Consider the following 27,856-nt stretch of genomic DNA (forward strand, 5'->3'; position numbering starts at 1 on the left):
ATCAGATTGCTATAGCCCCAGAGGACCAAGAGAAAACTACATTTACGTGTCCTTATGGCACGTATGCGTTCAAGAGAATGCCCTTTGGTCTTTGTAATGCACCTGCGACTTTTCAAAGGTGTATGATGGCTATTTTTACTGACATGGTTGAAAGATTTGTAGAAGTGTTCATGGATGATTTTTCTGTGTTTGGATGTTCTTTTGATAATTGTTTAATGAACCTTGATAAAGTGCTTGCTAGGTGTAAAGAGACGAACTTGGTGCTAAACTGGGAAAAGTGCCATTTTATGGTACGTGAAGGTATAGTTTTGGGGCACAAAGTATCCAAAAGTGGTTTGCAGGTGGACAAAGCGAAGGTGGAGGCGATTGAAAAATTTCCCCCACCGACATCCGTTAAAGGCATTCGCAGTTTCTTGGGCCATGCAGGTTTTTATCATCGTTTCATTAAAGATTTTTCGAAAATTTCTTCTCCTTTGTGCAGGCTTCTTGAGAAAGATGTGCCCTTCAAGTTTGATGATGCATGTCTGAGAGCATTTAAGGAGCTGAAGGGAAGGTTGGTGACTGCACCAATTATCATTGGCCCAGATTGGGCGCAATCATTTGAGTTGATGTGCGATGCAAGTGACATAGCAATCGGAGCTGTTTTGGGGCAAAGGAGAGATAAAATCTTTCACTCCATTTATTATGCGAGCAAAACTATGAATCCAGCTCAGATGAATTATACAGTTACTGAAAAGGAGTTGCTTGCAGTGGTGTGGGCGTTTGACAAGTTCAGATCCTATCTAGTGGGAACTAAAGTCATCGTTTACACAGATCATTCAGCTATCAGATACTTGTTTGAAAAGAAAGACGCCAAGCCGAGGCTGATTCGTGGGGTCCTCCTCTTGCAAGAATTTGACTTAGAGGTCCGAGATCGAAAAGGGACAGAAAATCAAGTGGCTGATCACTTGTCCAGATTAGAAAGTCGGAACCATGTAGCTGAAGGAGGGTCAATCAAAGAAATATTTCCTGATGAGCAGCTATTAGCAGTCACCTCAGGTGAAGCCCCATAATATGCAGATTATGTGAATTTTATTGCAAGTGGGGTGACGCCATTAGAATTGACACCTGACAATAGAAGAAGATTCTTACATGATGTGAGACTCTACATGTGGGATGAGCCATTCTTATATAGGTAGTGCGCGAATCAGTTGGTGCGAAGGTGTGTTCCTGAGGAAGAGATGAATGCTATACTGCATGATTGCCATGCTTCGCCATATGGAGGTCATCATGGCGGGGATAGAACCGCTCAAAAAGTGCTACAATCAGGTTTCTATTGGCCAAAATTGTTTAAGGATGCACGTGCCTTTGTTAAAAATTGTGACAGATGCCAAAGAACCGGAACTATCACAAGGAAGCACGAGATGCCCTTGCAAAATATTCTGGCAGTATAGCTTTTTGATGTTTGGGGGATTGATTTCATGGGACCGTTCCCATATTCTAATAGGCACAGGTACATCTTGGTGGCGGTCGATTATGTTTCTAAGTAGGTGGAGGCCATTGCTCTTCCTACTAATGATGCAAAGGTAGTGGTAAGCTTTGTAAAGAAGCATATCTTCACACGTTTTGGGACTCCAAGAGTGTTGATAAGCGGCGGGGAACTCACTTTTGTAACAAATTACTGAATAATGTTCTTGCAAAGTATGGAGTTAAGCATAAGGTTTCCACTGCCTATCATCCCCAAACGAGTGGTCAAGTAGAAGTTTCCAATAGAGAGGTCAAGCAGATTTTGGAGAAAACAGTAAGTGGGAATAGAAAGGACTGGGCTGGAAAGCTGGATGATGCATTATGGGCATATCGCACTGCATACAAGACCCCCATAGGTACTTCTCCGTACGGGTCGGTTTATGGGAAGGCATGCCACTTGCATGTTGAGCTTGAACACAAAACCTATTAGGCGATTAAAAAGCTAAATATGGAGATGGACTTGGCCGGTGAGAAGAGATTGCTACAACTCAACGAGCTTGATGAATTTCGATTGCATGCGTACGAAAATGCCAAATTGTATAAAGAAAAGACAAAGAGGTGGCATGATAAGCATATCCAATATCGTGAGTTTGAGCCAGGTCAAGAGGTTCTCTTGTTTAATTTGAGGCTAAAGCTTTTTCCCGGAAAGCTTAAATCTCGATGGTCGGGTCCGTTTGAAGTGGTTAGTGTGAAACCTCATGGGATGGTGGAATTACGTGATACGAGTTCCAATGCGACATTCTTGGTAAATGGCCAGAGAGTAAAACACTATTGGGGTGGTGACATTGCACGTCACACGACCTCGATGGATTTGGTGGAGGCGTGAAGAACGTGTTACGTCATGCCGTGACGTTAAATCATGCGCTTGTTGGGAGGCAACCCAACTTTACTGCTTTATTTTATTTTTGTTTACTTTTTATTTTATTTTATTTTTATTATTTTGTAGTATTTATTTTTGTTTTGTAGGATTATGAGCATATGAAGCAAATCCATTAGAAGAGTGCAAAAGCGAGCTAGATGGTGAGGACTAAGTGTGGGGTGCCCACACAAAGGACGATGCCTGGGGGAAGTCTGAGTACCTCGTGAGCCGCTATTGCTTCGGCCTTTGGCCTACCAGGGAGTCTCGTTTACCCTCTTATTATTTATAGTGTGCATTGAGGACATTGCAAAATTTTAAGTGTGGGGTGAGGAGATCGTTTATTTTAGCTTAGTTGTAGTACTCATTCTTAAGTGTAGTAGCTTTTGTGAAAGAAAAAAAAACGAAAAAAGTAGAAAAATTAGACTTTTCCCGACGATTGATCTCCTAGACAGTTTTCTTGAGGGATTAAAGTCTAAATAAAAATCCAAAAATATGTCTTTTAGCTTTCTTTAGGTAGTAATAATTACCTGTGATTTTTCTTTGTGCCTCGGTTTTTTTCCATGGGATGTAGTTTGAACCGGGTAGCTTTTTTCTTTTCGAGTAGATTAGGAATTTAGGAAATAAAAGGAGGAAGAATGATTAACCTAAGCGCCCTTGACTTGTTTCATAGTAGCATATTTATGCTTTGGCATGTGTAGTATCTTCCATGTATTTTGATAATAATCTTAATGCCTTTATATATTGAATAGCATGTTTTGTGACGACTATTTCTCGTTTTCTTGACTAGTGTTCACTTTGCGCTTAATGCTTAATATCTCGTGGCTCCGTGAATACTTGCATTGCTTGAGAGTCGGAATGTGATCGTCCTTAGTGAGTCATGTGCCATGTGTGGTGAGGTTTTTGTGTAGTCCATGTATTGTACTTGTGTCTAGAACTTGCCCGGTATGTGAGTTGAAGCGAAATTTGAGGTGATGCTCGGTTTGAAAAATAATTTTAGGCTTTCTTTGATCTTTTTAAGCTTATTGCTTATTACAAATAAAATCTATCCCTAGTTAACCATTTTGAGCCTATTGACTTTTATTTGGTACTCACATTACAAGCCTATACCCTTTTTATTATTAATTAATATTGTTTTGATCCTTTTACCTCTTAAAGCACTTTAATTATGAAATGAGCGCTAAAAGAAGTAAGAAGGGACTAAGTGTGGGGTGGCTTTTGAGTGGAACCAATGAAAGAAAGAAGGGTTCACTTATTTTGTAAAATAATACACCACTAGCGGAAATTGAAAAAGAAAAAAAAAAGAAGAAGAGAAAAATCTGAAAAAAAAAAGAGAAAGAAAAATATAGATGAATAAATTGTTGTCTTGTTCTTGCTAGTGGGTATGAATTAAAGTAATGCTTAAAGAAAGAGAAAATATTGTTGGGGGTGATATTATTTATGAAATTAAAGTGGTGTTGAAGAATTTGCGCTTAAGTTATTTGATGATATGTTAAAGTGCTTAGGAGGTTGAGTCACTATTCCTAAAATATATCTTACCCTTCCCTTAGCCCACATTACAACCATGAAAAAGTCCTAATTGATTTTAGATCGAGCGAGCTTACATTAGTAGAGATTTACATTAAGGGCAAGCCTATGGTACCAATTGCATGCATGTGACTTCTTTGTGAGAGTGAGCGATTTTCTTTGATATATGTGAGTCATTAAAATATATTTGATCATGAGATTCGAATGTGTGGATTGAACTCGCTCTCTTGTTCTTGTTGTGAGGGCACATGGTTTCACGAGGGATAGGTAACGTTATTAGACTTCTCTATGATGTTGGGTGTTCAAGCCATGAGTGCATTATGACATTGAGTCGGGTTTTGAGGTTAGGATTATTATGAGCATGTTGTCTTTGTTTGAATATTTTTAAAAGAATGACATAAGTAAAGGAAAGTGTATGTGATGCATATTCTAGAGCCTAATTGTAGCAAATAACCATGGTCATAGGTGTAGTGTGCTTTGAATGATAAGAGCTTAATTTTGTTTCGTCTACTATAGTGATGGTTCGTTCGAGGACGAACAAAGGTTTAAGTGTGGGGTGGTAATGTTGGGCATATTTTGATATGTGTTGATGTTACTTTACCCATGTTTTAACCGCTTTTTGATGCTATTTGATCTTTAAAATGCCCAACATGGTTTAATTATTGGTTTTATGACTAATTGAGTTGTGTGTGATGAATTAGGGTATTTGGAGTGCAAAAATATGAAGAAAAGATGCTCTAGGTAGAGGAAGAGGGATTGGATGCGTCGCATCCAATCTAGAGAAAAAAATCAGATTTCGTGCATCCTTAGCAATGAAGTCGGCCCATAGCATCCACCCTAGCATGTGAAGCCCCAGCATCAATCCATGTAGCCAAGTCGGATTAGGAATATGAGAACTTTGGCCCACGACTTTTGTACGCAATATATAAGCCAAAGACGTCTCTTTTAGGGCATCTAACAGATTGGGAAGAGGGAAAAAGCCACGACAAAGCTGGGGAACCACGGAATTCATCTTGAGTTCTTATTTTTCCTTCTTTTATTGATTCTTATGCACTCTTGTGAATTATTTGATGATTGCATGAACATGAGTGGCTAAGAACCCTATTATTCTAGGGTCATGGGCGATACATGAATGTTGATGTTTGAAGTTTAATTTGACAAAGTTGATTTTATCATATTGGGTTGTTTATTTAATTCTGTTTTTAATTAATTTGTTGAGTAGCTAACAGTGAATTACTATCTACGAATCTAGAGTTGAACTCGAAAGTGAAAATTCTAGATTGCATATAGAATTAAATAGAGCAAGTTCTTGAACTCGGACATCGGGGAACAGATTCGCAATTTAGGATAGAAATATACCTAATTATTTTGCTCGGTTGAAATACAGAAAGTGTAAATGCATTCTTGTTAATCTTAATTCCATAGACATATAGGTATTAAGTTAGCTTAAATAGGCGAGTAAGGACTCGACAGATTCTTATGAGTAATATCAACCCTGTCAATCAACAATCCAGATAAATCAAATAGTTATTTTAAGCTAAGAATGCAACATGATTGTTAGTTAACCCCCTCGAATATTATCTCCCATTGATTGTTATTTAAAACTATTTAAGTATTGTGTTGATTTCTAGTATTTCATTAATTAATAGTTTTTAGGTAGTAAATTAGACAATTATCTATTTTATAAGAAATCACTTGAATCGATAAGCTATTTGAGTTTGAATTAGTCAAAAGTTAATCATAAGTCTTCGTGGGAATGATACTTTATTCACTACTCTATTACTTGACGACCACGTATACTTGCGTGAGTGTGTTTGGTCGCAACAAGTTTTTGGCGCCGTAAAGTTTAAGCAAAAGCGTAATATATATTTTTTTGGTTGAAAAAAGCTAGCCTATTTTTATTTTGTTTTGCTCTCCTATATTGTTTTATTGAGCCGATTGCTTCTAACTTTAATCCCTAGGTCGACTTCTACTCGTTCCGAAAGTTTTCTATATTTCACAACTTTAAAGCTTTGAGAAGTCTACATTAAACCAAAAAAAAAAAAAGAAGCTTGCGAAGTCTTTAAAAGAGGCATCTAATAATTGGTTAATGACAACATCACGTACCTTTGGAACATATGATAAAATGCAAAAGGAATAAAATATTAGGCGGCGCTTGCAAAATCTAAATAGAAAAAATGGATGGGTGCAAGAGGGAGTTTAACTGTCATTTCAGAATTTGCAGTATGATTCATTTTATTGTGCAACCAAACTTTCACTCTTGTTAAGATCTAATTTTAAGAATTTTGAAAAATGGGTAGGCAAATAATGCTACTATCATACTGGTTACAAGATTAAGAACATTATAAATATGAGTTGTAATTTTTTAACCTTTTGGAATTTGCATAATTCAAGGCGTAAAGCATACACTCACAATGACTTCATTTGATGTGCATTAGCCCACGAAACTCGATCACATAGAGTATTTATAATGAACATGTTAGACTATAAGTGACATAGTTAATCTATAAGGTCATTTGGTTGGTGGGATGTGATAAATAAAGATATTTCATGATATTAGCTATTCCACCTTCTATATGAGATAGCTAATCACCATCATTTTAGAACAAAATGATTCCCAAGATTAATTAATAACTACAAACTAAGACGGGATAAAATAATCTCGTATTTTATCCTGAGATTCTTATTTTTTATCTCACCAACCAAACGACGCCTTTTGTACAACAAGGTTGAAGTAAATATAGACGTAATGTTCTAAATGTGATTTCCCAAAAAAGTATATATTTTTCAAATTAAAACAAGGTCCATAAGAAGGTGTAGAGGTCGAGCATTAAGATTGTAGGTTATGAGGTAGTTGAGCATATTTAGTCTACCAGTGTAAGGCTATGCTGATAGGATTTAGTCTTAGACTGCTAGTGGTCAATATTGTGTCTACACTACTCTTTCATTTTCATAGTGTCAGGCTTTATTTACTGATCTTTCCATCTATTCACTGGTTCTTGTCATGTTATTATTATTCCTATGATTTTTTTATTGATGGTACTGATATATTGTCTCTTTTTATTTTCTTGAGCCGAGAGTCTATCAGAAACATCCTCTCTATCCCCTCGGGATAGAATTAAGGTATGCGTATACACTACCCTCCCCAAACCACACTTATAAAATTTTACTGGGCCGTTGTTGTTGTCCCTACTTTGTCACAGTAAAATAAGGGTTACAACTTTAGGTGGGCTTACCCCAAAAAAAAAAAAAAAAGGGGTACACGTGTCGCTAAATGCCAGTGGTAGTATAGAAATCCTATGCCCTCTTAGGTTACAAATTCTGAAATGTTGAGCCAGTAAAATCACAGCCTCCTCGAGACTCTCTACCCCTAACCCTCACTCAGCCATTTTCAACACTACAAAGCCCATTAATCTCTGGTGAAAACAAACCGGCGTCGAAGAAAAGATTCTCTTGCGATGGCAATGGCAGCGCGAGTTAGATCCACGCTCCCTCTCCTCCGCAAAGCCCTTTGCTCCGATTCAAGATCCGCTCTTTATCCCGCACTCCTCTCCGATCATGAGGTATTCATTGTTATCAGATATGAGACCTAATTTTGGTCTTTGATATTTCTGATTTGTTTGTATTTGCTGGGTTTTGCTTTGATCTGTATTTTGATTTTAGATTCTTGAAATGATTTTTGACTTGAAATTAGATTTTTTTTGATTTATATGAAATGGCTGAATGTTGTTATTGGGTTATATATATGCCGTCAGAACAAACCGTAGTACGTGGAAACCTTTGTAGCAGTTTTTTTCGTTCTTTTAAAATTGAAAATGATATTGAAGGAAATAGATTTATCTTTGCAGCTTAGGGTCGACTATTTTGGTGCGATTATCGTATTGAATATCCTGTTGGAACCATTGGTAGTTCTGTTTTATTTACACTCGAACTACTTGAGAAGAGAAATCTTTGAATGTGCACACTGCATAAGCACATCCAATTTAAAGTATTGCTGAATCGCTTTTCTTTTCACAGGACTATTAAAAGTGTCCATTCTGTTGCAATCTGGTAAAGTGGCCTGTTTTTTATTTTATTTAATATATGGTTGTCATTTTATTTGCAGTTGTCAAGGAATTATGCTACTGCCCCAGCCAAAGAGCAAAAAGTTAAGGTTAGTAATCCTATGAGATTGTAGTTGTATTTGTGTGTTCAATATATGTTTCTGAGATAGTTTTTCTTACTTGAGAGTGATGAATGTTCTGAAGTTTCAAGTTGAATCATTCAATATGCCACTTATTGCTGCCAAAAGCATAGCATTCCTACCCTGAATTAAATGAATATTGAACCAATTGGGTACCTCAAATCCTCAAATTGGTATCTGCATGACTGCATCTTTGATTTCAAATCTAAGTTGGAGCCCTTCGGCCTTTCTTGAATTTATTAGAGAAGTTATCGATATCTTCAAGCAAAATTCAACCCCTTTCTTTTTGAAGGTTGGATGTAAATTCACACTGTATATTGTCATTTGACACCAACTTGGTGTCTATTGGTTAGAAATCATCTGAGTTAGCAAATTTTGAGCTCACTTGTATTAATAGGATAAAGTATCTCGCATGTAAAAGTACTGACCTTTTTTTCAAATGAAGGATGAACATAACTTTTTCTTTTTGGCACGCTGCTCGTTTCTGTTAAATTAATGCCTCCATTTGGTGATTCCTTTGGCAATGGATAGCATGATCTAATGCTTTTCTCCCATGTGCTCCTGGTGGTTGTGTTTGTCTTTTCGCTGCCAAGTCCAATAAGTCTGTCTTATAGAATTGGTATACTTTCTGAAAAGTGTTTACAGAAGTGCTCAGCCGCAGAAATGGTGTGGATTATTTCAAGAGTAGAAGTCAATTTTTGACCATGTTAATAATCCCACATAATTGGTTGACCGAGAATCAACGTCAATCTTCTCATTATTGTTGTAGAATACTATGGTTGTCGGGGTTGGTTATTAGCCATAAAGTTCAAAACATCCTTGTTCTCCTGTCAATTATTTATGTCTTGGACCAGTTCATTCTTACCAATTGTACGGAATGTCGAAAGACCTTTTGTTTTTGATTGCTCATCTCTCTTCCTGTTTGTGAATTTAAGTTTAAATTCGAAATACGTATCAATCTCTGTCACTTGAAGCAATTACATCATTTTCTTTCTTTCATATTGTCTTCAACCTAAGAGATGCTAAGAAATGGATACTTTTACCAAAGCAAGGAATACAAGTCTTACATCTGTTAACATCTTTTGCTTCTATGATGTTTTAGGTTCCTGTGACGATGTATGGGGTTTCTGGAAATTATGCCTCAGCTTTGTACATCGCAGCTGTAAAAGCTAGTGCATTAGAGAAGGTCGAGTCCGAGATTTTGGACCTTATTGAGGCTTCAAAGAAAAGTCCTAAATTTTCTCAGTTTATGAAGGATCTCTCTGTGCCTACAGATACAAGAGTGAAGGCCATAAGTGACATCTGTGCACAGGCTAAATTTGGAGATCTCACAAGGAACTTCTTGGGTATGATAAAATTATATTGTTATTTCTGGAAAAAATCTCATTTTTTGAAATTAGATTCTGCTTCAATATTTTGATCCCGGTCGATTGGTTGTTTTATTACTCGAAGATTCACATCAATTTGGTATCTATATTCTGTTTCATAGGATGCGAGTTCCTTTGATCGATGTTAATCTAACTAGCAAATTATAAATTCTTCTTCGATGTCACTATTTGTTGGAATTTATTTTCCTAGCTGCATGGTCATCTCTTCACACTGGAAACTGAGGCTTCCTCTGTTATCAGTTCAGGTGTTCTCTTTTACTTCGTTGGGGGGAAAGGGAGTAGGTGATTTGTGATTAGGTTTGGTGTATATCTTTTGGAAATTCGCATTGTAGATTTGTAGTTTCACCCCTTCAACATTGTACCCCTTCAGATTAATGCTTGAGCCAAACAAGACAATCCAGAAGATACATTCCTTTTCATTTGTTTAGTAGGATTCGTGTGTACAATTAGAATATTAGTCTCGCATTGAACTACAACTGGCCTATATATATTAATTTTTATTTGTGGTAGAGTGGTTTTTATGGATATAGTGGTAGCATTCTCAATTCTTTTCTTATTCCTGAATGCTAAGCTGCATGTGGGGTATTTTGTTATACTTATTTTAGTTTTTATTTAGTTGTGCAAAACATATAATATGAGGTAACCAAACAATAATGCAACTAGAGTCTTGACCTTGATCATTTCTCCCAAATGTGGTAGAAATGTGGTCCATCGTCATTCAGAATCCCTGTACTGCCCCTATGCTAATTTGCAAACTTTACAACTTATTTATATTAACCCTTGTCCATATCATGCTTTCCTCAAGCCATACTGCAAGTACAATTTTTTTGAACTTTTCTTTTTATTCTGGTATCTGTTTGTCATTTATGGCTTTCTAGTTACTTGGGAATTTCCACTTTTTTCCTACTTTTTCATTGCTTCAGGAATAGTTCTTCCTCCTTGTCAGAGAAAACCATGATGATGCAACAACAACATACCCAATATACTCCCACATGTGGGGTCTGGGGAGCGTAGTGTGTACGCAGACCTTACCCCTACCTAGTGAAGGTAGAGAGGCTGTTTCCAATAGACCCTCGGCTTAGAAAGAAAAAACCATGATGATGGAATGTGTTAAATGGGGATGCCGTAGACATAAAATCACATTGCGTGAAAAAGAAAGGTACATGTGTGCTACTGATAAGAAAGGGGGAAACTCTCAACTACCTACTAACCTTCTACTCTAATCCTCGACCTCCACACCCTCCTATCAAGGGTCATGTCCTCAGTGAGCTGAAGCCGCGCCATGTCATGCCTAATCACCTCTCCCCATTACTTCTTAGGTCTGCCTCGATCTCTTCTCAAATCCACCATGGTCAACCTCACACACCTCCTAACAGGAGCGTCAATGCTTTTGCTACTTTCATCTTCTGCACATGAGAGCTTTTGACTGGCCAACACTCCGTCCCATACAGCAGGGTTGGTCGAACCACCACTCTGTGAGGAAGAGCATGTCTATTTCCAAAAACCAGTTCGAATTCATGCCGGGTCGTTCGACGATGGAAGCTATCCATCTGGTGAGGAGATTAGTGGAGCAGTATAGGGAGAGTAAGAAGGACTTGCATATGGTGTTCATTGACCTTGAAAAAGCGTACAATAAAGTCCCGAGGGAGGTGGTGCATGGAGGTTAGCGGCGTCCCGGTAGTGTACATTAGGATGATTAAGGATAAGCTGCTAAGTTATATTTCTTTTTGGCAGAATTTTGACTTACTATTGCCTTTTCTCAGTGGTTGCTATGTTTGATATAGAGATCAGACTTTCACAACCACTAAGATTTCATCGTTCATCTCTTTGTTTTTTATTGTCATGTGGTATCTAAGCATGTGTGTTTGAGCTTTTTATTAATCTGCTTGGGTAGTATTCTCCTTCTGTTTATGTTCAATTTATATTTGTCTGACATTCTCTTTCACCTGTGTATTTCTAGTTGTTTTGGCCGAAAATGGGAGGCTGAAACATATTGATGCCATAGCAAAAAGGTTTGCAGAGTTAACCATGGCACACAAGGGGGAGCTTAAAGCCACTGTAACAACTGTTATTGTAAGTTCACCTATTCTGAACTAAAAGTTTGATTTCGAATTTAGATCCTTATCATTCGGTCTTTTTATATAATTTGGCAAGGCTATCAACTATGTTTTCGACATGGTATTTATTTAATGGTTCTTTGAAGAGTAACTGAAACTCAAATTAGGAGGATGAAAGCAGTATGAAGTTGCTTATAAACTGCTTATGGTGACTCTTGAAAGATTGTTGTGAAGCAACTCTTTTCTACTGCAGAAAGATAGGGTCACTGCAGTTTGCTTCAAAAGTCAATATATCTGCACTTTTAATGTGACTACAAAATGACATCCAATTCTATTCTACCATGGGTAGTTCTATTCTAATATTTCAATGTGTATAGTCATTATTAGTCGGGACCCTTCATTATTTTCAGTGATGTAATGCTGGATGCTTTGAGTTGAATTCTTTCTTGCTTCCCCGGCTCTCTTGCACCCTCATGGATTGGGGTGGTTAACCGCTGTTTTTGATACAAGATTTTAATTTTGACAGTAGTCAGAATATGTTACTTTATCTGATTATTGTAGTTTGTTATTTTCTCGTAGTTAAATATCTGATTATTGTATCTTTTGTTTTCTTTACCCAGCCTCTTCCTCCCGAAGAGGAGAAAGAATTGAAGGAGACATTGCAAGACGTGATGGGAAAAGGGAAGAAGGTGAACATTGAACAGAAGGTACATTATGATACTGATAATTATTTGGTAAATTCTTAACAATAAAAGCTGCATCTGCTTATGATGTTATTTCCATTCTTGTTACAGATTGATCCTAGTATTCTTGGTGGGCTTGTGATAGAATTTGGGCAGAAAGTTTTTGACATGTCGATAAGGACTAGGGCACGCCAGATGGAGAGACTCTTGAAGGAACCTCTCAACTTTTGATCACGTCCCTGTTGTGGTTTTAGCTGAAGATGAACATCCTCTTTATTTGAACTGCTTGAAGTGTTTCTTTTTCATACAGTGTTCTTCTGTTTCTTGCAAATAAAAGCGTACTTCACATTTGAATTTTCCAAAGGAAAACCCTGATCATGATCATTTGTTGCATTTTGCACCCCTTTTTTGAGATTTGCACTGTCCTTTTTTTCTTTTATGATTTGTACTCTAATTTCTTTATTTCCTTGCAAAATAATTTATTCACTTTTTAAAATTTTCTATGAGGGTAAAAGAGGAATACAAGAATATATTCCTTTCTCTAAAATTACCCGTGAATCCTCTCCATTGTTTGAGTGCAATTATTCTCTCCATTAACAACTAAGCTTTGCTTGTAAAATCTTTCGAGTTATTTCACACCATTAAGAGCTCCAGTCTGTGTAGCTTGGCAAATTCATAATCTCTTGTTTTGGCCTTTGGAGGAAGGGCTCCGTAAAACGCAATGCTATATGTTACAAAAGCTACTTCCTTTTTCCTATTTACAAAAGTGATTATTATCAAATAAGTTTTTGGACTCTGTCATCTTTACATTTCGAGATCATGATCAATTTATTCTTAAGAGTTGAGGAGGTAAAAGAAAATTAATCACACCGAATCGAATTAGTTACTACGGTTAAGAGGTAGATTGAAGTGATAGTATATATTAAATCTATTTTTTCACTTGTAAACAAGAGTGAGAAATAAGATCAAATTTCTCCTGATTTTAGCGGTAAAAATTTCACGGGGCAACCTATTTGGTCACCACATTTAATTTGTACCAATTTTTTTTATAGAAAAATTTAACTAGTACTCAAAGTACAGACCAGTTCAGGAATCTTCCTCCTTAGGCGATGTGAAAACAAATGTGACGATGAATTTATATGGTATTTGTGAGCAAGTTTTAAAGTGGTTTATGTTGTTTTACGGTAGTGAGTTGTTGTGACACTCCTTTCTTTGCTACAACTAGGTTTCTTCTTCTTAATTGCAAAATAAATTTGTTAGATTTGTTGTTTTGACAAATTGATGATTGAGGTTTGCTCTTTATGATATTTTGAGGTCATGTTTCAACTTTGAGACCATTCGGAGTAGATTTAGGTGTTGAATCGTGTGTTGGATTGTTGAAATTCGAAGAACAAGTTTTTATTTCTGGGTAATTTGCACTTCGGACTTATTTGAAACATTGATTGTACTTTAAACCTATTTAACCTTAAATACATTTTAAGTGTAATTTTTTTACTTCAGACCTATTTTACGATCGAGGCTGCTCTATTTTGCATCAGGAACAAAAAAAAACTAGTAGTTCTGTTCCCTCGTTCCCCCTGCCTGTATGCTTTTATAGAGTTAAATGATCTGAACCTATGCATTGTCATACGACATTTATATTTGTTACTAAATCAAAAAATGACATACAAATGATGTAAACAACTAGCCGCCAACATATCAAAACAAGAAACTACTAAACAATTTGACTAGTTCTTGTTAGGAACTACTAAACAATTCGGCTAAACAATGAACTACTAAACAATTCGCCTAAACAATGAACTACTAAACAATTCGACTAGTTCTTGTTAGGAACTACTAAACAATTTGAGAATGATTCTTAAGTGGATGAAAATATTTGTTGTACTTCAAACTTATTTGGTGTTAAGTGTATTTTTAAGTGCAATTTTTGCACTTTAGACTTAATTAGCCTTAAATGCATTACACTTCAGACTAAATTTTTTTCTTCAACTTCAGACCGGAAAAGCCTGAAATTGATCCCAAAGTGGATAGACTTGTAAATTTTAGCGATATCTTTTAGAGAAATTCACCCGGAATACAACGTTTTGAAGAGTTATTTATAAGAGTTACAACTATCTTAAAATAATTACAGTATATACAGTTTAATATAATTTTTTTAACTTCTATACCACTTTTATATTCCTTAAATATCTCATTTAAAACGTGAAAATAGTGATTGTGATTACAATTATGAGAATAGTAAATGCATAATTATCTAAAATTCTCCTTAAAAGTACCTCCACTTAACATAGAATTAGGGATTTCTTTTACTTCAAATTTATCAAATTTTCTATCCCATTCAATATCTACTTCATACTTGAATCCAATTAACACCGACGTGGTGCTGCTGCCACAATCCCTTCAGTTGGGATTTCAAGGTTTTTTTTAAGAGCTTATCGATGTGGGTTTCATTCTTGTGAGTACTATCGAACCCAGTCCAAATTAATAGATTTAAACTTGATTTTTCATTTTTTTTTTCAAATAGTGGTGATTTCAACTATTTTCATGGTCTTTACGGGCCATGGAATAAAAGTTTTAGGACTTAACTTCGCTAGGCTTCGTTTAAGTTCACTGGCGGAGGAATATAAATTTGTTCTTCAACTCTCCATCTCCTTTATTCTAGAATATTGAATTGTCTTTCAATCAATGATATTACTTCCTTACCTTCTCTCTCTATATATATATATAATGAATAAATGGTATATATTGGTGTATACGGTCAAAATAGATTTCGGTTTTCCTACGTTCGATCGAGATCGAGTGGCAAGAAACCGGAGTAAGATTTTGGCAATAAGCTCCGAAGACGGTATAAACGAACCTCGAGTCCGAAGGCTGCGAGGAGTCGACTCGATAATCTTATCGAGCTCGAGGCATTACTTCGAGGTCAGAAGTGCATCACGCCCACCCCGAAGGTCGAACTCAAGCCAAGACCGAAGGGCCGACCCAGTATCGAGCTCACAGACAAGAGCCGTTACAACCGCACCAAGAGAGAGAATCTTGGCACGAATCGAGGAAGAGGCAAATTATCATGGGTTCTCCACTATATGATTTATTTTATTATTTTTGTTATAAATAATATAATGACCCTCTATTATAAAAGGGGATCCTTGTAAACACTGCACACATTGGATAGATTGAAAAACAACAGACCCTTTCTTACAGACAAAGATTTCCCCTTGTGCCCGACTTACTTTGTCCTATCCATTTTTTCTGTTCATCATTCTCATTCTCATAGTCAAAATACTTGTATTGTTATCTTTGTATCAAAGGATATTACGTATCCTTAGAACCATACATATATTTGGCATTATCCGATTTTTCGGGTAAGCAGTTTGGCGCCCACCGTAGGGCTAAGGATAACGGTAATTGTTTGATATAAACCTACAGTACACACCAGCTTACAACTTCAAATCAGCAATGGCTTTACCTATCGACCACGAAGCCGGCCTTCAAGATGAAACCAACAACTGTCAATTCACAAATAGCTCTAGAGGCGCATCAGCATTCCAAACCGGAAAGAAGCATTCAGGGCGGTACTCGATCCGTAGCCCGAGACACCCATAACGCGAGGAAAATCGGGGCTAGCTTGCGTATGATCTTTGAGATGCTACAAGCCCAACAAGTAGCGATAGCTCAGTTACAGAGCCAAACTCATATACAGAGCAGGCCAGATTCCAATCCGCTTCAAGAAATCACCCCCAGAACGGAACCCGCCATAGTAAAATCAAACGAGCAAGAATCGAGGACCGCTCCCGAAATTACTAAATTGCTCGAGGAACTCACAAAAAGAGTCGAAGCCAATGACAAGAGAGTGGAAACATACAATGCCAGGGTCGATCAAATCCCTGGGGCTCCACCAATGATAAAAGGGTTTGATTCGAAAAAATGCATACAAAAGCCTTTTCCCTCGAGTGCGGCCCTAAAGCCAATCCCCAAGAAATTTCGTATGCCCGAAATTTCCAAATATAACGGTACGATCGATCCTAACGAACATGTCACCTCTTACAGATGTGCCATCAAAGGTAACGACTTGGAGGACGATGAGATCGAATCCGTGTTGTTGAAAAAGTTCGGGGAGACCCTCTTGGGAGCAATGATCTGGTATCACAATTTACCACCAAATTCCATTGATTCTTTTGCCATGTTAGCAGATTCGTTCGTAAAGGCACATGCTGGTGCCATAAAGGTTGCAATAAGGAAATCAGACCTCTTCAAAGTAAATCAAAGGGGTAATGAAATGCTGAGGGAATTCGTATCCCAATTTTAAATGGAACGCATGGAATTGCCACCGGTCATAGACGATTGGGCCGTACAATCTTTCACCCAAGGGTTGAACGAACTAAGTTCGACAGCATCACGTCGGCTGAAACAAAATTTGATCGAGTATCCAGCAATAACTTGGGCAGATATACACGACCGATATCAATCGAAAATTAGGGTCGAGGATGATCAGTTGAGAGCTCCGTACGGACCCGCGCATCAGAGCAGGACAACTACTAAAAGCCAAAGGGAGATCGACAGAGAACAAAGGTCGAACAGAGACTGATACCAACCGTACGTCGTAGATCGGATAAACAACGGTTCGGCACGCAATACAGTTCGGAACAATCGAAGGATTGATCGAGGGCAAAATTATCGAGGACTTATGAGCAAGAGAGGATTTGATAAATATTCCAATCCTATAGAAGTACCTCGGTTATCAGAGTATAACTTCAGCGTTGATGCATCCACCATCGTGTTGGCTATCGGATGCATCAAATACACTAAATGGCCTCGACCCATGCAGACTGATCCTGCCCAAAGGAATCCCAATCAAATGTGCAAATATCATGGCACCCATGGCCACAGAACGGATGATTGTAGGCAATTAAGAGAGGAAGTAGCCCACTTATTTAACAAAGGGCACCTTCGGGAATTTCTGAGTGATAGGGCGAAGAATCATTTTAAAAATAAGGATTTCGGCAAGCAAAACGAGCAAGAGGAATCGCAGCACGTCATTCACATAATCATCAGTGGTGTCGATACCCCTCAGTGATCGGCGCTTAAACACACTAAAACATCAATTGTAAGGGAAAAGCAATCTCGGACTCAAGATTACGGAATGCCAAATAGCAATCACAGATGTCGGTTTCGACCTAGCCAGATAACCAGAAGATCGAATAAGATGATGATCAGAGGATCCCTCGATCCTTGATGATTCCGACGCCACCAAATCAACAATTGAGGAACTGGAGCAAATCACACTTATCGAACATTGGCCCGAACGAAAGGTATACCTGGGGACGGGGTTGAGCCCCGAACTCAGGAAAAAACTTGTTCGATTTCTTATCGATAACATTGATTTTTTTTCCTGGTCCCATTTAGATATAACAGGGATCCCACCGGACATAACGATGCATCGGTTAAGCTTGGACCCTAGGTTCAGACCGATGAAGCAAAAATGAAGACCCCAGTCCGAGGAAAAGCACGCATTCATAAAGGATGAGGTAACCAAATTTCTCAAGATAGGGTCCATTCGGGAGGTGAAATATCCCGAATGGTTAGCCAATGTAGTTGTAGTGCCTAAAAAAGGGAGCAAACTTAGAATGTGTGTGGACTATAAAGATTTGAACAAAGCATTCCCCATAGATTCCTTTCCGCTGCCATATATCGATCGCATAATCGATGCCATGGCCGAACACGAGATCCTCACTTTTTTTTATGTCTATTCCGGGTATAATCAAATCCAGATGAACTCGGAGGACCAGGAAAAGACTTCGTTTGTCACCAAATATGGAACATATTGCTATAATGTGATGCCCTACGGACTAAAAAATGCAGGGGCTACTTACCAACGCCTAGTAAATAAAATGTTCGAAGAACAAATAGGTAAATCATTGGAAGTTTATATTGATGACATGCTAGTCAAATTCCTGCGCGCAGAGGACCATTTAGCCCATTTGCAGGAAACATTCGATATTTTGAGGAAATACAACATGAAGCTCAAACCCAAAAAATGTGCATTCGGGGTCGGCTCGGGCAAGTTCCTCGGCTTCATGGTGTCAAATTGGGGAATCGAGATTAACCCCGAAAAAATCAAGGCCATCGAAGACATCGCCATCGTGGACAGCGTGAAAGCTATACAAAAGCTAACTGGACGGATTGTAGCCTTAGGCCGATTCATTTCGAGATCATCAGATCGAAGTCACAAGTTTTTCTCTCTACTCAAAAAGAAGAACGATTTCGCTTGGACACCGGAATGCCAACAAGAATTAGAGGAACTAAAACGATATCTATCGAGCCCCCCACTTCTTCACACTCCAAAAACAGACGAAAATCTTTGCTTGTACTTGGCAGTATCGGAAGTTGCCGTAAGCAGTGTCCTAGTTCGAGAAGAGCAAGGTACTCAATTTTCCGTTTATTATATAAGTCGGACCTTAGGAGAAGCAGAAACCAGGTATCCACACCTAGAAAAATTGGCGCTTGCACTGATAAGCGCCTCTAGAAAGTTAAGACCGTACTTTCAATGTCACCCCATATGCGTATTAGCCACCTACCCACTTCGTAATATTTTGCACAAGCCCGAACTATCAGGCCGATTGGCCAAATGGGCCGTCGAACTCAGTGGGTATGATATCGAATATAAACCCCGTACGACCATCAAGTCTCAAATTTTAGCAGACTTCGTGGCCGATTTCACGCCAACCCTCGTACCCGAAGTCGAAAAAGAACTCCTGTTGAAATCGGGTACATCATCGGGGGTATGGACCCTTTTTATGGACGGAGCCTCGAACGTAAAAGGGTCCGGACTAGGCATAGTTTTGAAATCTCCCATGGGTAACACTATTAGGAAATCTATTAAAACTATCAGGTTGACTAACAACGAGGTCGAGTATGAAGCCATGATTGCAGGTCTCGAGCTAGATAGAAACTTGGGAGCAGAAGTCATCGAAGCTAATTATGACTCTTTACTGGTGGTGAGTCAAGTAAACAAAACCTTCGAAGTATGAGAAGGTAGAATGCAAAGGTATTTAGACAAACTGCTTGTCACTTTGCACCATTTCAAACAATGGACTATACAACATGTTCCACGAGAACGGAATAATGAGGTCGATGCGCTTGCAAATTTGGGATCGTCGGTCGAGGTAGATGACTTGAGCTCGGGGACTGTCGTTCAGCTTTCGGGATCTGTAATCAAAGACGGTCACGCAGAGATAAATTCGACAAGCTTAACCTGGGATTGGAGAAATAAGTATATTGAATACTTAAAGAGCGGAAAACTCCCATCGGACCCTAAAGATTCCAGGGCCCTACGGACTAGAGCAGCTCGATTCACGTTGGCTTCCGACGGAAAGCTATATCGAAGGACATTCGATGGGCCATTAGTAGTATGCTTGGGCCCAGGAGGTACCGATTACATCCTACGGGAAGTGCACGAGGGCACTTGTGGGAATCACTCCGGTGCCGATACATTAGTTCGAAAAATAATCAAAGCAGGGTATTATTGGATCACTATGGACAAAGATGCGAAGGAATTTGTTCGAAAATGCGGCAAATGTCAAAGGTTTGCGCCAATGATCCATCAACCCGGAGAACAACTTCACTCAGTCCTATCCCCATGGCCGTTCATGAAATGGGGAATGGATATCGTTGGCCCTCTGCCATCGACCCCAGGTAAAGCTAAATTCATTTTATTTATGGCTGACTATTTTTCTAAATGGGTTGAAGCGCAGGCGTTCGAGAAAATAAGAGAGAAAGAAGTTCTAGACTTTATTTAGGATCACATCGTATGCCGATTTGGGATACCCGCTGAAATAGTATGAGACAATGGGAAACAATTCGTTGGCAGCAAAGTAACAAAATTCTTCGAAGATCACAAAATGAGAAGGATACTATCAACGCCATGACATCCGAGTGGGAACGGACATGCCGAATCAACGAACAAAACTATCATTCAAAACCTAAAGAAGAGGTTGAACGATGCTAAAGGAAAATGGAGGGAAATCCTACCCGAAGTCCTTTGGGCATATCGGACGACATCGAAATCCAGTACGGGGGCGACCCCATTCTACTTAGTATATGGGTCCGAAGCATTGATACCAGTCGAAGTCGGTGAACCCAGTACCAGATTTCGATTCACGATGGAAGAATCAAATAACGAGGCTATGAATACCAGCCTCGAATTATCGGACCGAAGACGAGAAGCTGCTCTCGTCCAATTGGCCGCTCAAAAGCAGCAAATCAAAAGATATTATAATCAAAGAACCAAGCTCCGCCATTTCAAACCCGGGGACTTAGTATTAAGAAAAGTCACCATCAATACCCGAAATCCGAACGAAGGAAAACTAGGACCAAATTGGGAAGGACCATATGAGGTGCTCGAGAACGTCGGAAAGGGATCGTACATGCTCGGCATTATAAAACGTCAAACAGTTATCAAGCAGTTGGAATGTATCACATCTAAAACGGTTTTACTGCTAAGGTACGACCTTTCCATATTCATTTACATTTCGAAACTTACCCCTGCAGGAGTCTGAACAAGAGCTAAGATGGATCTTCCGCTTGAAAGCACGCGTTGTACTCTTTTTCCCTTAGACCGGTTTTATCCCAAATGAGTTTTCCGGCAAGGTTTTTAATGAGGCAACCATTGATCGTGCTGCACTTACAACAATATTCGAGGCCTCTTTACAATCGACCTCGAATACTGGGAGGGCAGTAGGCGCTCAAATACATCGAGTTCAGATGCAAGAAAATTATTTCGCAACAACAGGGTTCCCATAAGAATAATTGGTAGAGCCAAATGGTCGAAACGAACCATGCTCATGTAGGTTGGCCCGAACCCAGGCGCAAAACGTGAACACATGTATAATGACTTGCAAAGAAAGTCCTCCCTCTTTACCAACGTCCAAGAAAATTCCTCTATTTTTGAGATTTATTGCACAATCAGAATCAAGACAAATTCGACGACTAATAAGCCTACGGGCTACTTTGATTTCGAGTTCGATCAAGTACTCACTCGACCATTACGCCTACGAGCTACGTTACTTCGAGTTCGAAACATTCACTCGACTAATAAGCCCACAGGCTACTTTGATTTCGAGTTCGAGCAAGCACTCACTCGATCATTACGCCTACGGGCTACATTACTTCGAGTTCGAAACATTCACTCGACTAATAAGCCTACGGGCTACGTTGATTTCGAGTTCGAGCAAGAACTAACTCGACCATTACGCCTACGGGCTATATTACTTTAAACTAGAAACGTTCGCTCAAACATTACGCCTAAGGGCTATATTACGTCGAGTTCGAACCATTCACTTGACGGCTAATAAGCCTATAAGCTCCTTTCATTTTAAGATTGAGTGAGCACTCACTCGACCATCACGCCTAAGAGCTATATTTCTTCAAGTTCGAATCATTGACTCAACTAGCAAGCCTAAGGCCTACATCACTTCAAGTATGAAAAAACAATTGATCGATCATAGAGACTACGAAGTCAAAATTTGATTAAAGTCTTCACAAAAACAAGTCGACCAAGTTGTATATATACAAAATTGTCTACATGATTGATTGGCGTGATATATACAGAATTGTCTACATGATATACAAAAAATTAATTAAGAACTAAGATTCCTGGTCATCCTCACGGGCGTTCGCTTCTCTGTCGGGCTCTTCACCGTCCTCGGATCCACTCTTGCTACCGTCATCATCATCATCATCAGAAGGCAAGGCTTCAGCTTCATCTTCGAGCTCTTTATCCTTTTTTATCTCTTCGGTAAGCTCGAAACCTCGAGCGTGTATCTCTTCGAGGGTCTCCCTCCAAGACCTACATTTAGCAAGTTCGGCAACCCAATGAGCTCGAGCGTTGGTAGTATCCGCCGCCTCCCGTGCCTCCATCTGAGCAGCCTCGGCATCGGCCCGATACACAGCAATGGACTTATCCGCCATGACTTTCGACGACTCAACCTACGCCTTGGTCTCAGCAAGACGTGTTTCAAGCTCCTCGATCCCCTTAGCCTGAGCCGACCCCTTTTGCTTGACGCTTCGAAGCTGAACATCGGCCGATAGTAATTTGGTCAAAATGGTTTCCTTTTCCGCAGCCAAGCGGTCGATAGTCTCTTTCCATCGATTACATTTGGCTTTGATTTGATTGACTTCTTCCCGAAGTAACCCGATCTTTTCAACCTTTTGCTGCAGCTGAGATAACGAAGGGTTAACTTCCGCAGTTGAGTCAGACCTATACTTTAATAGAACGAGGCTCACCTGCTTATCGAGTTCGGCCCCTTCCGCTTGGAGGTCCTTTATAGCCTCGTCCTTTTGGCTGCAAAGAAGCCGCATGATGTCTCTCTCACCCGAGACCTTCTGAAGCTCGGCATCACACTGACTGAGATTGACTCGAAACCTACTAATGGCCTGCACAGTAGAAAAAAAAACACAAGTTAAGTATGGAAAAGAACAAAGAAACCAAGTGTAGAAAAATCATTACCCGGGTAATAAAACGTTGGGCCTCTTCTAGCAGAAGAGAAGTGTCACCAATATCAGAAGCATCATCGACTCCAGTGAAGCAATCCCGAAAAGGGTCCCCTACACTAGAGCCTCCGCCCATATCGAGGGTCTTCAATTCTCGAGCTTCCTTTAATGCCTCCTCGGAAAAGGTTGGAAGAGAAGGCGAATGACCCACTGTTATAACCCCGAGCAAATCACTCGGGGTGCTCCGATTGAGACTCGGGATTTCAGGACCGACCCCGACCGATACAGCCGCCATCGGCTCAGGAGCTCTAGCAACCTCGACAGCTTTCACAGATCAGATCACCAAAGCCGAGGCATTATTTTCTTCTTCTTCTTATTCTTCTTCTTCTCTTAGTCGTTGGACCGAGTCAATCAGAAGGGAAATTGCCTTCCTCCTCACCCTCCGAGTTTTGGGCTTGGGGTCCTCTGACCGAGAGGCAGCTCTTCGCTTCTTATCTTTCCTCGATTTCAGGACTAGGGACTTGTTTTCTTCTTTCACCGCTCGAAGGCCTCAAAGCGGCATCCTTGGTTACACCTGCATGAAATGAAATCAATAACAAATAGAACACAAAGAATACTTCGAAGGAAATAAGAATCAAAACCTTACCATGGTTCTTGACCTCCCATCTACCTTTAGCCAAATCACGCCAAGCGCGTTCGGCATAAGAGAAAGTCGAAGCTAACTTCCGAACCCAGTCCTCGAGGTCAGGTACCGCTTGTGGCATCCAAGGGGCAGCTGAATATCGGAGAAAGACATCAGAAAAAATCGGGAAAAGACACGAAAAACAAATAAGAAACACTTACGATCGAAATTCCATTTCTCGGGGAACGACATCTTCTTTTTCGGAATAAGGTCACGAGTCCTCACCCGAATATAATGACCCATCCAACCCCGATCCTTGTCTTCGTCGATGCTCGACATCAAAGCCTTCGATGCCCGACGGTAAAGTCTGCGAAAGATTTGAGGCCGATACAATCGTATGAGGTGATTCAGAGAAAATTCTAGCCCCCCGACTTTGATATAGAAGAAGCGAAGTAAGATCACTATACGCCATAAAGAGGGATGAATTTGACCGAGGGTGACCTGATATCTTTTGCAGAAATTAATGATCACCGGGTCGACGGGTCCCAACGTGAAGGGATAAGTATAAATACTTAAAAACCCCTCCACATGAGTGATGGCGTTCTCTTCGGGAGATGGGATCTGCAATACAACCTCGGGACCCCAGTTGCAGTCTTTTCTGACGGCCTCGAGATGACCCTCTGTTATAGAGCACATGTACATCGACACGTGCTCGCATCGACCCAGAACAGATGAAGGATTCTTAACCTTAAAATCGATCTTCAGAGTGCACGGGCCGGGAAAAGTAGTCATAGGTGGACGGCTCCGCCGGCGCCTTGTCGCCGGACGTCCGTGAAGAAGAAGCTTTCTCCTTCTGAGGTACAGTTTTCGAAGTTTTGGTCATTGATATGAGAAGAAGAAAGACAAAGGAAAATGAAAAATTGACAACACCAAAACTCTGGTATAGATAGCTCTAGGGTAACATAACAGAGGGAAAAGATAAGAGAATTTGGAAGAAGCGAAGGCGTAAAAGTGGTAAAAGTTAGATGGAAGGGTTATTTATAGGCTCGCATCACGCTGATTCAATATCAGAAATGGCCGACCATCATCTGACAAGCATTAAATACCTTGAAAGACTAAATCGATGGGACAGCTATCGCATACGTCATAACCGGTCCCTGGTAAAACGTCATCTTGTTGTCCGATTGAATCGTCGAAGATCATGTCGATTCTCACCATATTCTTTATGAGAATCGAGGGGACTATCTGTATACGGTCAAAATAGATTTCGATTTTCCTACGTTCGATCGAGATCGAGTGGCAAGAAACCGGAGTAGGATTTTGGCAATAAGCTCCGAAGACGGTATAAACGAGCCTCAAGTCCGAAGGCTGCTCGAGGAGTCGGCTCGATAATCTTATCGAGCCCGAGGTATTGCTTCGAGGTTGGAAGTGCATCACGCCCACCCCGAAGGTCGAACTCAAGCCAAGACCGAAGGGCCGACCCAGTGACGGGTTCAAGCCAGTATCGAGTTTGAGCCAGTATCGAGCTCACAGACAAGAGCCGTTACAACCGGACCAAGAGAGAGAATCTTAGCAGGAATCGAGAAAGAGACAAATCATCATGGGTTCTCCACTATATGCTTTATTTTATTATTTTTGTTATAAATAATGTAATGACCCTCTATTATAAAAGGGGATCCTTGTAAACACTGCACACATTGGATAGATTAAAAAACAATAGACCCTTTCTTACAGACAAAGATTTTCCCTTGTGCCCGACTTATTTCGTCCTATCCATTTTTTCTGTTCATCATTCTCATTCCCATAGTCAAAATACTTGTATTGTTATCTTTGTATCAAAGGATATTACGTATCCTTAGAACCATACATATATTTGGCATTATCCGATTTTTCGGGTAAACAATTGGTGCTAATATAAATGATATATATTATGTATACTGCACGTATGTAAATAGATACTTCAAATGTAAAACATATATTGATGACATATACGTATATAATATAAATATACCCTATCATTTTAAGGAGAAGGCGATATTGGAGTTGAAATGCAGATACGTATAACTATAGCTTGAAAAGGCAGCAAAGGAGAAGGAGATTGTTTAGGAAATATTTGTCTACATTTGATATTGATTTCCTTTATGTTACCCTAAATAAGGATACTCCGTTATTTTTAGGTGTTTGTTTTAATTTCATACTTTTAGAATCAGTTTCCTAATTAATAGGAAATCTACCGTATTTGAGGGTTAACTTTTATACATTTACTATGGTTATGTTGCAGAACATGTTATTTAATTAATAGTTGTAGATTTTGGATTTTTTTTTTATTTCATCAGTAATTATGAAAATTTCCCTATCTTTTAAGATCACCAAGAAAGATGAAAAGATGAAGAAGTAGGTAAAAATAAAAGAACAAGAGTGCTATTGCGTTGTTTTCAATGTATAATGGGTTTTTACAAATGCATGAGCCAACTTATATCCAAGTTGGACTTGGGCTGGAGTACTAAGGTGTAGCCCATCTGGCTCCAAAGGTAGGCCCAAAGCATCTACAGTAATTACATTGGGAAGGTTAATTCCAAGCTGGGCTTCTCTCACCCCCTCAATAAAGCGTCCTTGTCCAGAAGCTAGGGCTACCTATTCAATTATAGCAAAAATCAATAAATACACATAAATAGGCAAATTTATGATAATATTAAATTTTGATAGAAAATTAACAATGAAACGGATAAATATTTTACATGAATATTTCACTCTTCACGATCACTAGCTCTTGAATATACATTGGATGCTTAATGTAATCACTTAAAAGAAAGAAGATATCACTGTAATTGTAAGGCTAATGTTAAATTAATATTCTCTCTTTTAAATATATATAGGAATTTGAAATTTTACGGCAATCATATGTTTGTGTGGAAGAAAATTATTAAAATTGGCCAAGTTTTCGTTTAGACTAATTCTGGTAAATGTCTTCTCAAGAAATTATTTCCTGGTTTACAAATAAAGGAAAAAGATTTATTGCACAACTAACGCTTCTTTATGATTTTCTCTAGTCTATTTGTTTTTTTTTAAAAAAAAATCAGCTCCACTTTACCGACTCACAACTATCACCTAATACCACAATTAATCATCATAATTATAGCCATCAACCTTTGTTTAAGTTGAAAGATAACGACATAACGTGGATATTAATTGTGTTTCATATAATATTTTTTTCCACCAAATGTTACATTTTACAGAACAGATTCTACGTCGTACGTGGTCCATTTGTAGATGTTAACATGTCAATTTGAGGAAACTAAGATAATTACATTTTAAAAAACTAATCAAATTTCTGAAATTAGTCAAAATATATACTCCTACTAAAGTTGTCTTGCTCATTGTGATACAACATGATTTTGGCAGTTAAAATTTTTTCAATTTCCATTAACGGTAGATCATTAATTTTTTTAAGATTCAAATCATCATGTGAAAGCAAAAAGGTTATTATATTAATAAATATCATTAAGTGAACAAGGAAAACAATTTTTTACCTGAAAAATAGGAAGCAATGGAGAGTTCAAATCACTACGCAAGTCCTGACAAAGTTTCTCCAATTTGCTCTTGTAAGACTTTGCTTCTTCCCAAGTTAATGTATCTCTTTCCCCTTGATACCAAAGAATTGCTCTAATTGTTCCACCACCATACACGGCTATTCTCGCTCTTTTAATCATTTCATTGTATAGACTTCACAAAAATATCACTAGTTAGTAAGTTTCAAATGAACCCGATCTTATTATATGTATTTCCTAATAACGTAACATTTTTTCCCCTCTTATATCTATACATGATTCAATTGAACCAGCAAAACTCGCTCTAGAATTACATCTGATTGTATTCAAATATATGTTAAAGCAAGATAAGACGTGTACCTGGAACCCTGTGACCATTTATCGATGCTCGTCCCTCCAGCGGCGCAAGGGACTAACCCTATGATCCCGAATTCAGGGTCTTTCTCCAAGATATCATTGGCAAACACCATTGTTGGTCCTATACCACAAGTCTTGTTCAGGTCAATGTCGTAATGTAGAGGCTCTTGGGCTACTTCCCATATTGAGTTTCCATTTAGCCGGAGGATTGCCGGATTCCGGCGACATTCCGGTGGTACATAGCCATCCCAAACTTTCTCAACGACCCCTCCTCGTCCAGCCATGTTACTTTGTCCGGCTAGTATGAATATTTGTTTTTTGTGCTTAGTTTCGGATATTGTACAATTCATTACCCATAGGATATATGCTAAAAGCACGAAAAGTATTAAGTAAAAAGTTAGTCTCTCATATCTATCTTTTGATTGCATCATTTAATTATATTGATGATGAATACAAGAATCAAAGAATAATCTTTTAATTAAGAAAAGAAAAAATGTTTTTATTTTGGGAACTTATTAAAAATGGGAAAGGGAAAGGAGGCGGCTTTTGACTGGTATTATATAGTACTGGATTTATAAGTATTTGCTTTAGTTGCACAGGAGGCCAAAGAAGTACAGAATTTTAATTCAATCTCCAATAAA

The 27,856-nt window shown here is 38.8% G+C and overlaps 2 protein-coding genes across 2 annotated transcripts; one reads left to right on the forward strand and one right to left on the reverse strand.

Annotated features, from left to right (window-relative positions):
* Positions 1-7,212: 7,212 nt before the first annotated feature.
* On the forward strand, positions 7,213-12,584 carry LOC107759517 (ATP synthase subunit O, mitochondrial). The gene is made up of 6 exons (XM_016577481.2): positions 7,213-7,452; positions 7,995-8,042; positions 9,175-9,418; positions 11,421-11,533; positions 12,138-12,224; positions 12,312-12,584. The coding sequence occupies exons 1-6, from the start codon at positions 7,348-7,350 to the stop codon at positions 12,429-12,431; spliced, it is 717 nt and encodes a 238-aa protein (XP_016432967.1). The 5' UTR covers positions 7,213-7,347; the 3' UTR covers positions 12,432-12,584.
* Positions 12,585-25,731: 13,147 nt separating this feature from the next.
* On the reverse strand, positions 25,732-27,648 carry LOC107759514 (putative carbohydrate esterase At4g34215). The gene is made up of 3 exons (XM_016577477.2): positions 27,219-27,648; positions 26,841-27,033; positions 25,732-25,944 (listed from the first exon to the last, which is right to left on the reverse strand). The coding sequence occupies exons 1-3, from the start codon at positions 27,644-27,646 to the stop codon at positions 25,732-25,734; spliced, it is 834 nt and encodes a 277-aa protein (XP_016432963.2). The 5' UTR covers positions 27,647-27,648.
* Positions 27,649-27,856: the final 208 nt, after the last annotated feature.

Source organism: Nicotiana tabacum, chromosome 19, assembly GCF_000715075.1.
Source record: "Nicotiana tabacum cultivar K326 chromosome 19, ASM71507v2, whole genome shotgun sequence".
Taxonomy (NCBI): domain Eukaryota; kingdom Viridiplantae; phylum Streptophyta; class Magnoliopsida; order Solanales; family Solanaceae; genus Nicotiana; species Nicotiana tabacum.